Source organism: Portunus trituberculatus, chromosome 5 (genome assembly GCF_017591435.1).
Source record: "Portunus trituberculatus isolate SZX2019 chromosome 5, ASM1759143v1, whole genome shotgun sequence".
NCBI classification, from domain to species: Eukaryota; Metazoa; Arthropoda; class Malacostraca; order Decapoda; family Portunidae; genus Portunus; species Portunus trituberculatus.
Genome location: NC_059259.1, coordinates 737513 through 751319, shown reverse-complemented (window position 1 = coordinate 751319; position 13807 = coordinate 737513). Strand labels below are relative to the sequence as shown.

The 13807-nt window shown below is 43.0% G+C and overlaps 1 protein-coding gene across 1 annotated transcript in view; it reads left to right on the top strand.

Annotated features, from left to right (window-relative positions):
- The window catches only part of LOC123515734 (balbiani ring protein 3-like), a 53686-nt gene that overhangs the window by 38405 nt on the left and 1474 nt on the right, over positions 1 to 13807 (top strand). The window contains exons 22-36 of the mRNA XM_045274591.1: positions 1855 to 1980; positions 2236 to 2361; positions 2816 to 2932; positions 5135 to 5275; positions 7740 to 7859; positions 8374 to 8490; positions 8846 to 8968; positions 9500 to 9619; positions 9775 to 9894; positions 10465 to 10584; positions 11032 to 11157; positions 11860 to 11976; positions 12335 to 12457; positions 13250 to 13366; positions 13674 to 13787. Coding sequence (XP_045130526.1) covers positions 1855 to 1980; positions 2236 to 2361; positions 2816 to 2932; positions 5135 to 5275; positions 7740 to 7859; positions 8374 to 8490; positions 8846 to 8968; positions 9500 to 9619; positions 9775 to 9894; positions 10465 to 10584; positions 11032 to 11157; positions 11860 to 11976; positions 12335 to 12457; positions 13250 to 13366; positions 13674 to 13787 — 1827 coding nt within the window. The remainder of the gene's footprint in view (positions 1 to 1854; positions 1981 to 2235; positions 2362 to 2815; positions 2933 to 5134; positions 5276 to 7739; positions 7860 to 8373; positions 8491 to 8845; positions 8969 to 9499; positions 9620 to 9774; positions 9895 to 10464; positions 10585 to 11031; positions 11158 to 11859; positions 11977 to 12334; positions 12458 to 13249; positions 13367 to 13673; positions 13788 to 13807) is intronic.

Below are 13807 nucleotides of genomic sequence, written 5' to 3'. Positions count from 1 at the left end.
ATGAACAACAAGGACAGAGCTGACACCGCAGGCTGGAACCTCTCCTCTACCGTAAGCTGTACGTTGCAATAACGTTGAGCAGCGGAACGAGCCACTAACAACACACTCTACCGAAAGTCACATTGAAAAATGTAGACTTGACCAAAATAGTGAGGCTTTCAGTGTCGTAACTTTGAAACTAGTCGATATATACAATACTGTCAACACACTTGAGTCGATAACGGAAGAGCAGTCAGAATTGGTAACTATTGTGACCACCTGGATCCCCTTCCCGGACGGGGACTCCGAGCTTGGTGTACGAGTCGCTATATCTAACTAATTTAGAAATGTACTGCCCTTTTACATAAATAAATGAACAGATATAAAAAAAAAAAAACAATAGAAGTGCACTCATCTCAACAGACTTTAGGCGTCCCTGCAAGCTCTGAGGAAATGCCACCCTTCAGACAACATCAGATTGATAACACAAATACCAGAGTCCCAAGCCACGTTGTAGAGGTAACGAACTCGCAGACCAGGCTGCTCGGACAGCTGCCCTCCGCCCTCACCCCGACGACCATGTTCCACCTACTAGTATATTGCGCAAACCAGATCTCAAACGACAAGTACACGCAGCAGAGGCTCAGTATCGGCAACATGGTATGCTAAGTGACCAGGTTACCCTTGGACATGCCTGCCTCCACACACCCTAGGATAAGAACAGACGTCCATCAGCTCCGCCTATGTTGTCCGCAATTCTCGGTGAAAACATCCCAGACTGCAGCCACTGTGAAGCTCGGACAGAAAAACCCCTTCTGCATTACACCCCCGATTGCCAAGCTACAAGTTCATTCAGAAACCCAAATAGACATTACCCCAGCGCCAGTGACATCAACGCTGATGCCGCTACAGCAAGATTAGTTGACGCAACGCCTGTGCCAAGTTTCGGTGAGACACTCATTGACGCGCCAGCCAGAATTTTTTTTTTTTTTTTTGCATCACCTTGGTAGGGAGGCGGTGGCATAGTGTATAAGGTGGTGAGCGTGGGATCGAGCAGACGTCCACGCGTAGGTTTAAATCCCACCACGTACAGCCTTAAACACTTTGCCATTTATCGAGTGGTTTAAAGTTACCTATAAAGTTACCTACATGTCACCATGATACCCAGGTTCTAGGTGGCTTGGGTGGTGATATGGGGCTTAATATGGGTACCACTATAAATAAAATTGCCTGCGCCACTAATGGGCGGAAGCTGAACAGCGTTTCCCATACACTCATCAAGTGTGCCTACAGGCGCTATAGCTATGCCTTACCGTAAAAAAAAAAAAAAAAAAAACCGTGCGCGCACCTTAGGTCAAAGCCCTGTCATATCGGGCTCTGGGGTGTATCCAGCTCTCGGCATGTTCCGAGAAAGTTGAACTTCCCTGAACTTTGGGGACAGCTTCACCAAAGTTGGTCCCTTTCTCTATTACTCTATTACTAAATACACTAATTCCAGAAGGCTCTAAATAGCCCAGCTAGCCAACGTGACAGCAAAAATACAACAACCAATCAACCATCCTCGCAATCCATAATCCGATGCCCAGGATGAAATGAAGATCGAGAAGTGTTTGAACACACTCCTTAAGACACACAACGTTAGTTTTGCTGTGAAATGAATCGTGTCCAACAAAGTTTCAATACATTTTCTTGTTTCACTATTCAGGTATGTATCCAGTGAGTGCAAACGATACCACTGTGACCTTCACAAGCAATGTGTGACTGTTTGCTTTATCCTGCAATATTACGAAATCACTCACTCCGCGGTGAACCATATATCTTACTTAGACTGGTCACTTTTGGTTCCTCCGACTAAATGTTATCCGCACTCCGCAGTCGCGTGTCCACCGGATAGACAATGCACTGCGGCCGGTGGGCGATGCACTCAGACCTGTCCCACCCAGAAAGAAGTGGCCACGTTGTGTGACGAAGGCGAGGACTGCGGCTGCTGCTTCTCTCTACGTGAGTGTGCATCCTAAGTAGCAAGGTTTTTTAACAGGCTTAAGTCACAGTAGCAGTCATAGGTGAGGAGGTCGCGTTGAATCGCACATCCTCTTGTTCTGTCCACCTCCCTAATGCAACACTAACCAAAATTCTATATCTTCCATCCTTCCATCAATACAAGCTGAACAAAACCTTAGATCTGCACTGCTAACTGTACAGTAAAGTGGCATCGTCGTCAGAATGTCAATAACTGAGTGGACTGACCGCCCGCAGAGTGCACAGCCAAGAAGAGCTGCTCGGACCTGGGAGGGCGGTGTGCCAAAACCTGCGCCGAGGGTCAGGTGGAGGTGGAAGGCGACCGTTGTGAGGGAGAGGGATGCAAGTGTTGTGTCAAGCCTCGTAAGTACATCGCACCCATACATTATATATAGATCCTGTGCACCCATACATTATATATAGATCCATTAAGTGTAAGCACATCATGAACCCCTTAAGCCCTTGAATGCATTACAAGTCCTTAACTAGGACATTATGAACCTCGTAAGTCATTCATAAACCTTGCGAGTGCATTACCAACCCTGTCAGTACACTCGAGAGGCTGAGAGATAGCGAGACGAGAGTTGTGCTGCTTGTTGTGGAGGAGACAACTGCTGCAACTCACCACTGGAATGCAGTCACTTCACTACCATCGACTTCGTTAATTTACTATTTGTTTGTGTCACCATCCGTCGTCTGCTCTCTCTCTCTCTCTCTCTCTCTCTCTCTCTCTCTCTCTCTCTCTCGTGTGTGTGTTTGTGATTATATATCTGTTCTGGTAAAGGCTCAATGAGTTTGTGAGTGAACCTTCCCACAGAGTGCAATCCTCAGTCCAAGTGCACGAAGAAAGGAGGCTACTGTGCCCCCAGCTGTCCCGACCCTGACCTGGAGCTGGATCTGTGCGGCGAGGACTGCAAGTGTTGCTTCCCTCCCCGTAAGTTGACACCAGATAACAACACTGACACTGCTACAGACACTGACACCCTCACACCTGCAGTGCCTCTGTGCCTGCACCTTGTAAAAGTGTGTAAGTACTGTACCTACAAGTCCTACATACATAGTCTTCTGACGAGAGAAGGTGGACTTGAGAGACTAACAGCGACCAATAGCGCAAGGCTTTACTGGTGGTTGTGGCTTGTGCCAGTGTGTAAAGAGCGCACCTTGCTTTACTTACATCTCCCTCATCACGAGTAATAGTTCATCATAATAAGTAACAACACTACTTACTTTTTTTTCCTTCACTCTTCTTGTCATGTTCACAGTATTAATCTTAAGTGATGTTCACTGTATCAATCTTGAATAACTATTTTAGTTCCACAGATTTTTTTTGACCAGTCACACTTTGTGAACATACACTTTGTGTATGTTCACATACACATACATAGAAAGGGAACACACACTTTGTGTATGTTCCCTTTCCATGACTTCGATGATTTCAAAAGGGTTGCTTCAAGACACTTCAACCTTAGTTAATCTTTTTCGCTCTTCTTTAGGGACGGGCATTTCAGTAATTTTCTTATGTAGAAGTGTTGTTGCCTTTAGCCAGCCCCATTCTTGCATTAACAGAGAGAGAGAGAGGATATAACAACTATTTCAAAAATTTCTTGACAATAAATTTACTAACCCTCCTATCTCTTCTACAACTCCAGAGAAAACAAGAAAATACATTACGTTACCCTTTTATGGTCACCTCAGTTATTCTATTAGGAAAACCCTTAATAGCTCCTTGAAAACATATTACCCTGACACTGAATTTTTCTTTATTTTTTACTAATCGTCATACTATTGGCTTTTTTTCAAATTTAAAGATTGTTTTCCCTACAAATCTCACCTCTACATAATGCCGTATATGAATTTTGTTGTTCGTGCTGTAAAGTACGATACACAGGTGAGACCTATAGAAACCTTACACACAGAATAGCCGAGCACAAAGATTTTTCTGTTAGAACCAATAGACTTTTATCTAACCCATCTTTCTCTGTAATCAGAACACATTAACATGATAGTGATCATCCTTTCGGTATTACTGACTTCAAAATTCTCCAAAGATGTCAATCTAATTACACAGATATCAAACTTTTGGAACCAAACTTTTGGAGGCACTTTTTATAAAACTTTACAACCTGAACTCAATAATCATCTCTCTTCAACCAGGCTTCACAACCTTCAATAGAAATCTCGAACCTTTGCTCCACCCTTCTTCATACCTTTCCTCTCATCTTAATACTACCGTTCCTTCCTCTACCACGTACAACACACTTCAACTTCAAGGTTGGTTTCCCGTGTACTTCTGTTTTTGTGCAGTTTTGTCTTTTGACGATGTATTGTGATTTTTTTGTTTTTTTTTACTTTGTATTTTAACTTAATATCTTCATAATGTCTAAATGTTTTAGACTTTTAGACTTATATTTTTGTTATTAATCATTGTAGGCTCCGATAATGCCTTTTGCTGTAAGGCGAAACGTTGGAAAATAATAAAGCAGGAGGAACGAAGATTTCCATGGTGATTTCCCTGCATTATAGTGCATATATACACACACATATATATATATATATATATATATATATATATATATATATATATATATATATATATATATATATATATATATATATCTGTAATGAACGAGAATGTTTTGGAAAATGAATTTCTTGTAAATGGAAATATACAAGAACCAAGACTTTTAATAACTCATGAATAAATGAGTGTTTTTCCAGGATGGAACGCAATGAGACTCAGCTCAGCATGCCTTTGATTTATGTAGCAATGAGTTCCCAGCCTGTGCCAGCCTGTGCCCTCCTGGGCCTCTGGCTCCAACACAAACAAGGCTTTCTCAATGAATCGGTGTGTTGTTCTGATGAATAATTGTGTCTTGAGCAACACTGGTGTGTACGATATGAATATCTACTTATGTACTCCATGACGTTCATTTTCTTTTTCAGGATCACAGCATAGTTTATCTTCATAATGAAATGAACACAAGATAACATACAGGAAATCTTGTTACCTCTAGGATAGTGCTTCTTGACCTTCTTTCTGTGTTGTGCTGGAGTGCTGCACATGTGGCGCGACAGTGTCAGTATTCCTGGCAAAGGAATAAAATGCATCTTTTCTACACTTTGTCTTTTCTCCCAGGCGCGTGTGAGGACAGCAGGGAATGCAAAAGAGAAAATGGATTCTGCACAAACAACTGTCCCGAGGAGTTCCTCGGCCCCCAGACTAGGAGTGGGCTTGTCAACTGCGATGGGGAGGACTGCGTCTGCTGCCACGATAAACGTAAGTCGATAAATGTGACTTGTAGACTTTCAATTAATAAATTTCGTATGTATAGTCAGATTCAAAGGTCGGTTCATGTGACGTGACTTGTAGACTTTATCAATTAATAAATTTTGTATGTAGACTTTATCAATTAATAAATGTTGTATATAGTCAGATTCAAAGGTTGGTTCATGTGCCATGTTTTCTTCTACAAGGGAGGCGGTGGCGTAGTGGATAAGGTGTTGAGCGTGGGATCGGGCAGACATCAATGGATATGTTCGAATGCCACCACATGCCGTCTTGAAACTGTCATTTGTCGAGTGGTTTAAAGTTACTTACATGTCACCATGGTACCCAGGTTCTAGGTGGAGGTGTAACTGCCTTATCCAAAAGATGCGCTTGGGTGGTGATATGGGCCATAATATGGGAACCACTACAAATAAAATTATCTGCACTGCTAATGGGTGGAATCTGAACAGCGCTTCTTATACCCTTCAAGTATACCTACAGGCGCTATAGGTAGGCCATAACATAAAAAAAAAGATTCGCCATCATCTCCTGTTATCTATTACCACTTTTTCCCACGGTAACAGCTGTTTTCATCTCGCTGGTTGCATGCCTGCCTCCTCACTGCATAACACTTACTACTTCCTTCCAACCCTCTTTTTTCTACTCTTTAATGCAAAACTTAATCAGTATTCTCAATTTTTCGTCCTTTTCCTGATATACTATCTGGAATTCCCTGCCTGCATCTATATATCCATAAAATTACATCGAAAAACAGGCCAGAACAGACCTTGCGGTCCTCAAGAAGTGACCTGAACTATAACTACTTAGATGATAGTGTAAGTTAAGGACAGCAAAGCAAAAGGCTCTCTTCCAACCCTTCACTCCCTCCAGTATAAGCTGTACAGGAAAATAGATGGGAAATCAATACCACACGTGGTTAGAAGAACAAAATCCGAAGGAAATTCTACAGGAAAAAATGGAGATGAAAGATGTCCCCATTTCCTGGAGGCGAGGAAGTTAATCCCTAATTTTTCGCATCCTACGATTTGATCTTTCCCACGAGAGGCTTAAAGACACTTATCGTCTAATTCGAGATAGTTTTCTTCTTTAGGGATTGGCACCTGAATGGATCTCTTCTTTTCACTTCTTTAATGTTCGAGGCCAGCGTCTCTCGTACATAAACAGAAAAATGAATCATCTGATGTGCTGGTCGCCTTACAAAATGTGAAAACAGAGAGAGAGAGAGAGAGAGAGAGAGAGAGAGAGAGAGAGAGATGAAAATACCAGTGTGAGGAGTGCAGACCAGGACTGCGTAAGTCTCCTTTGCTGTGTTGCTCGAATTCTTACTGTCGGTATAAAACCTGTGTTGTTTTAGATTACAAGACAATAAGAAAATAAGAAGAGCTGCAAGAAACTTACAACAACCCACCTATTTCCAAATATCATTCTCATCCATAAATTTGTCTATCAGCATATTTGAAAACTAGAGCCCTGAGGAGCACCACCGTTGCAATAAGTTTAGGAGAACAGTGGCCGTCTACCACAGCAGCAATAGAACGGTCGAAGAGGAAACTTGAGATAAGAAGGATAGGAAGGTAGTTTTGAGATCAAAGCTTTGTGACGATGAAAAGCTTTTGGTATGTCTAAGGTAACAGCAAACCTAAATCTCTAAAATATAGGATGACTCAGTAAGGAAAGCTAGAGCACCAGTAGAGCAGCCCTGCATGACGTAAGCCATACTGGCGATCAGTTAGATAGAAGAAGAATCTTCCTGTTGAGGATAGATTCAAAAACAAAACTTTAGACAAACAAGAGATCAAAGCTATAGGACGGTAGTTTGAGGGATTAGAACGTTCGCCCTTTTCAGGAAGTTGAATGTAGGCAAACTTCCAGCGAAGAAGGAAAGGTATATTTCGATGGACAGAGTTGAAAATTTGACTATACAAGGTGCAAATACGGAAGCACAGTTTTTGAAAAAAATAGGAAGCCCATCAGGTCCATAAGCCTTCCGAGGGTTTAGACCAGCTAGGGCACGGGAAGATCAGAAAAGCAGTACAATATAGCAAGAAATGTGAGGTTGAGGAGAGAAGAAGAATCATTTTTATTCTTGAATATAGGCGTCTCTTACAAGACTTTGCCCTTAGAAGTCTTCCGAAAAATTGCAGACATTATAGCATGCATCACTACCACCACCACTGCCACTCCACCACCACCACCACCACTACCACCATCATGACACTCCATCAGATTACAATTGTGAAGATCTCTCAGCCTTCTCTTTCCTCTCACAACTGCCACTCAGCAAGATTTCGTCTTTTTCCATCTCGCTCCCTGTCTGCCAATAAGCCTTACTTCATCTTGCCAAGAATACCCTTCCGTTATTCACACTTCCCACCTATTATTTGTCCAATGCCGCGTTTACCCATCGCTGATTATCTACCATCTATATTTTGTGTTTATTGTTCCACTACAGACTGTGAGCCAAAGTCTGACTGCGTAGAGAAGGGCGGCTTCTGTGCAAATTCTTGTCCTGACGAGAACAAAGAGGAAGGCTTGTGCTTCGGTACTGACTGCGTGTGTTGCCTCCTGCCCAGTGAGTGCCTCTAAATGATCGTTTCTGAGAAACTGAAACTGTTGGGAACTAAATTATTTTATCTAGTGTTCAATAAAGTCTATTTACAAATTACTCATGTAATTATTGTTGATGTATAACAACAATAACAACAACAGCAACAATAGCAGCAAAAACACTTGTTGCCACTGTCATTTTCACAACAGCAATGAGAACAGACATAACACAAGGCAAAGTCAGCTGGCCGGATGAGCGACACACGGCCGGCCACACGGTCACACAACACAACATAAGAACAAAAGAAAACAAAGGACCTTTAGGAAACCATCAGACCAACACACGTGGAATAGAACTTTAATAATTCCACATAGCCTCATTTAGAAATTTGTATGATCTTCTTAAAGCGTCCCAGACTAATTGCCTGCCATATTTCATAGTTAGGTACTGTTCAATGTACACTGACAGTCATCTTGAGTACGTGACTGGGTGCCTTACCAGTACGCAGATCATACCATTAAATCTGCATTTCCTCTAGAATGTAAACCGGCGGACACCTGCGCAGAGTTGGGAGGGTTCTGCGCCAAGACTTGCCCATCAGGAACCCTCGAGGAAGAGAAATGTGATGGCGACTGCAAGTGCTGTATTCCTGAACGTGAGTAGACCTTCCAGTGACTCCCTTCCCTCCCCTCCCCGCTATATGGGAGAAAGAGAAGACCCAGCTGAGGGCCATTAAAACAAAGATAAAAGACCCAATGAAGGTGCCACTTCCCAGAGAGAGAGAGAGAAAGAGAGAGAGAGAGAGTGTGTGTGTGTGTATGTGTGTGTGTGTGTGTGTGTGTGTGTGTGTGTGTGTGTGTGTGTGTGTGTGTGTGTGCGTGCGTGTGTGTGTGTGTATAATTCGTCTAGTAACCAGTAGAGCGAATCAATGAAAAGTAAATGAATAAATGGATAAATAAGACAATGAGTGACAAATAGTGAGTCCTTTACTGAGTCTTCTAATGGTACAGCCGCGTGCGACACCAAGAGTGAGTGCGCCGAGAAGGGAGGCCGCTGCGCCAAGACCTGCGAGGGACAACAGATCGACGGTCTGTGCGGCAGCCAGCGGGGATGCAAGTGTTGTCTCGAGCCAGGTGAAGAGGCGGCTTTTGTACCCACTACCTCCTGGCCCTGGACACACACACACACACACACACACACACACACACACACACACACATCTTCCTCAGTCCCTACTGTTTTTTTTTTATGGTGGTGTGCCTTAATAGTCGTTCCCATAATGCTCTGTCCTCTGTTTCCTCTCCACTTAACGCCCCTAAACACACACACACACACACACACACACACACACACACACACACACATTCTCTCTCTCTCTCTCTCTCTCTCTCTCTCTCTCTCTCTCTCTCTCTCATAATGTGTGCAGTCTTTCCATCTCTTGTTTGACGTGTCTTGATCTTCCTCTTCCATTCATCCATCCATTGGCTTCATGTGCTGCACCGCTCTTCTGCTGACATGCTACTCGTTCCGTCTCTTCCTCTGATGACCAATAAAGTGAAAGGTATTAACTTTACCCATAGGTCGTGCTACGTCAGTCTGATTCATTGATTATAAGAGCTTTACAATATATTCTTTACAGTCTCTCTGTCCACTTTATCCCTCAGACTGCCAGCCAGCGGACACCTGCTCGGAGATCGGCGGGTACTGCGGCAGCCAGTGTGGCGAAGGGGAAACTCAGGCAGACCTGTGTGGTGGAGACGGCTGCACATGTTGCTTTGTCCTGGGTGAGTAGTGCGCTCTCTGTGTGTGTGTGTGTGTGTGTGTGTGTGTGTGTGTGTGTGTGTGAAAAAGAAAAAGTGAGGAATCAACACGTGTCTAATGCAAAAAGGAACCATAAGTACACTTTTACTTATGTTAGACCAAATCAACCGTCCCACAGATTGTGAAGCCAAGAACGTCTGCACCGAGAAAGGCGGTTACTGCACCAAGGACTGTCCAGACGGCCAGCACGTGCCGGGTTTGTGTGAGGGACAAGGCTGCGTCTGCTGCTTCTCTTCAGGTAAGTGGGTGTCTCTTTCCCTGCTTACCCTTCCTTCTCCTCACTTTCCTTCTCCCCCCTCTATGCGTTAGACAGTGTTTCCAGAGCGAGTACCACTTGGGGAGGTCCCGTAGACTCCTCGCGTACCACTTGGTTTCAGAAAAAAAAAAAAAACTCAGTTCCAGCAAATATCAATTTATTCACAAGTAGAACACACAAACGAACTAAAAGCAAGGAACACAACTCAATTTAACGCGAGGAATGCAGTTGTTTCTTCACCAGCTGATCGATGCCATCATTTTTTCCGAGAAATTGAGTTTAATTAACTCAATCTGACTAAAAACACATACATCAAATAATGCACAAACATAAGACATCGGTAATGAAAGACTTGGTAAGACAATGATGGCTTCTGTTATAAAGAAAACACTAACAAAGTTCATTGCATCAACCTATGATCGTATTGCATCAGACGTATAGTGATATCGTACTTTTATAAATGTAATATACTTGTACTTTGTAGTTCCAGCACGTGCTTGAAATAACTCGGTTTAACTTGATTCATGATTCACACGCCTTCTCCCTCACCAGAGTGCTCGGCGGAGCAAGACTGCACTGACATCGGAGGCTACTGCACCCACAACTGCATCGAGGGCACAGAGGTTGAGGGGCTATGCACGGAGACCGGTTGCCGATGCTGCGTGCCGCCGCGTGAGTGTCGCTCAGCCCTGTGGCTCCTACTCTTGAATAGCACTTTGATGGATGCTGGTGAATGTCTGGCTATGCACAGGTGCACACAGTGAGAAACGACTTAATATAAGGAACTGGCAAACTAAGGTGTCGAGAAAGTATAAGAGAATACATCGGTTTTGAGACATAAAAAGATGGGATTAGCAACATGGTGGCAAAAGAATGATAAATGTGGCAGTGGATGCAATAACAAGAACAGACTGGTCAAGGAATAAATCGAGAGAGAGAGAGAGAGAGAGAGAGAGAGAGAGAGAGAGAGAGAGAGAGAGAGAGAGACGAGGAGGGGTTAGTGAAGGCAGAAGAGGCTTACGGGAAACACAAGTAAGATTGAAGTATCCTTGGTATAAGTTGCAGCAAGGTTTCAATGGCAGCCCTCAACAAGTGCACGTGTGTTTGTCTTGTCACCAGCTGTTTGTGAAGCCAAGAGGCAATGCACGGAGCGGGGAGGTTTCTGCGCGCTCACCTGCGAGGACGGCATGAGTGTGGATGGCGATCTGTGTGACGGGGACGACTGTGCTTGCTGCTTCCCCCTGCGTGAGTATACACACACACACACACACACACACACACACACACACACACACACACACACACACACACATCCGCGCCCTTGGTCCCTGACTCGCCTTGGGATCCGTTTCTTGCTTACAATAACAAATTACCCGCTGACTTTTTCTCATGTCTCAGCAAGGGGTGCGTGAGAGTGGACGGTTGAGTTGCAATTACTAGTGTGTCACCCGCGTGCTGGTTCTGGCCTTGTGACCACACACTACACAGCCGTGGTGTTCCTTTGACTTCTTACAGAGGGAAGATAAACAAATATGTACCGTGAAAGGAAAAAAGAGACATACATCAATGAGAACACTGGCCAATCTTTTCTGTGGCCTTTGAAAATAACCTTATTGGGAAAATATTATGTTTAAACAATCGTGCCTGAAGATTACAATTACAATACATGTCAAAAAGTTTGCCTTAATGTAGATAAAGAACTGAGAAGCGTTCCTTCCTATCTCAGATTTTTAAGAAGCGTGTTTCAAGAAGGTATGCAAGTTTTCAGCTTTAAAGAAAAGTCCCTTACCATTTCAGATATCAAGAAGTGTGCCTTTCACTCTCATGTTTCAAGAAGTGTGCTTTACAATGTCATACATCACTCACAATTTCAGTTTTTGAGGAAGCGATTCTTGTATAAATATGGTGTTGTGTGTAGTTGTGTAAGTGTGATGTTGGGTGTTGCAGAGTGCAGCACCACGCCCTCCTGCAGCGCCGCGGGAGGATTCTGCTCGCGGGACTGCCAGGGCTTGCCGTCTGTGGAGGGCGAGTGTGGCGCGGGCTGTCACTGCTGCATTCCCGCCGGTCAGTACTGCTCAGCATGTCTTGCTTTGTGATCACTCATATTTACTTACCATGATCATCTATTCGGTCATTTTTTTATTCAAATAATTAATCAGTTAATTGTCATTTATTTGCTTTCTATCACTATTAACTCACTTATTAATCTCTCGTGTTTTATTCTACTTCATTTATTTATATATCCTTATTTATTTATTCATTTACTTATTTGTGCTTTCACCTGGCTTCCTTTTTCTTACAAAATGGTTCAGGGACTTACAAAAGAGAGAGAGAGAGAGAGAGAGAGAGAGAGAGAGAGAGAGAGAGAGAGAGAGAGAGAGAGAGAGATTTTTAATGCAAACAACTGTCTGCTCCCTGCCAGCTGCCTGCAAAGCCAAGCCGGCCTGCACGCTGGTGGGCGGCTGCTGCGTGAAGGAGTGCGAGGAAGGCAAGGAGATCGCCGGGCTGTGTGAGGAGCGAGACTGCAAGTGCTGCTTCTCTCCTCGTATGTATTGCAAGTGTTGCCTCTCTCCTTGTGCGTATGGACTGAATTAACGATTATACTCCAAGGTTAACCAACAATATTCTTAAACTTTAATTCCATTTCCCTGGTAAACTGCAGAATTCCTTGCCTACTTCTGCATTTACGTGACGAACTCTCAACCAGCATTCTCTCTGCATTCTCTCTGTCTTTCATCCCGTTCACTGGTAAATTCTGGAACTTCCTGCCTATTTTCGATTTTCTCCTTTCTATGATGAACATTCACGTCATTTATCCTCTAGTTTTGGATATTCCATTTGGTTATTTTCTCTCATTATATATATATATATATATATATATATATATATATATATATATATATATATATATATATATATATATATATATCTTGTCAGTGACCCTGTTCCATTATTGTGGTACCCAATACTTGAATATCTTTTTATTAAATATTTATTGTAAATAATTGTCATTCATTATTTTTCATTTGCTTTTAAAGAGTTTTCCTCTTTTAGACAAAGGAGCAGCATAACAGTAAAAACCAAGGAGGCATCCATCACCTTTTGTCTGCCTGTCTTGAAATATTGTTAGGATGTTTGACTGGAATGTTGGTTACGCTACGTTGGGTGTAGACTCTCTCACTTCATCATTATTTCAGCACCGATCCATTCATTGTGTGAATTATAATTTAGAAAAATAAATCAATAAAAAGGCACCATTTTTTTTTCCCAGGTATACAGCAGTCTCAAAATAATTAAGTTTAGTTTTTTTCCATAATCTTCCTTTTTTCCTTGACAGAGTGCAAGTCTGCCCCGCAGTGCACCGCCTCGGGGGGATTCTGTACCAAGGAGTGTGCAGGAAACGTGTTGCCTATCAAATGTGAAGACAAGGACTGTCAGTGCTGCTCCCTCGCCCGTGAGTACTACCACCACCACCACCACCACCACTTATCACAGAAGCCTGCAGTTATCATGATGCTTTACTTATCTCTAAATTACTATTTCTTTTTTTTTTTTTTTTTTTTTTTTGCTGTTCTTATCTTTATAGTATACTGTGGTTCTTATTGATATTCCAGCTTTTCTTCTATATTATTTTTGTTCTTGTGTGATGGATGTTTTGATGGATGGATGGATTTAAAATTAGGCACCGCAATAGCTTAGGTAATTTGGCGCCGCTACAATATCTTAATTAAAACCATAAAGTTAGTTTTTGCGTGATGCAGAGTGTGATGCCACAACGGAGTGTTCCGATGTGTGGGGAGTGTGCGCCAAGTCCTGCCAAGGCCCTGCTGTCGCCAAGCTGTGTAAGGGAGGATGCAGCTGTTGTCTGTCTCCTCGTGAGTATTGAACATTGTAT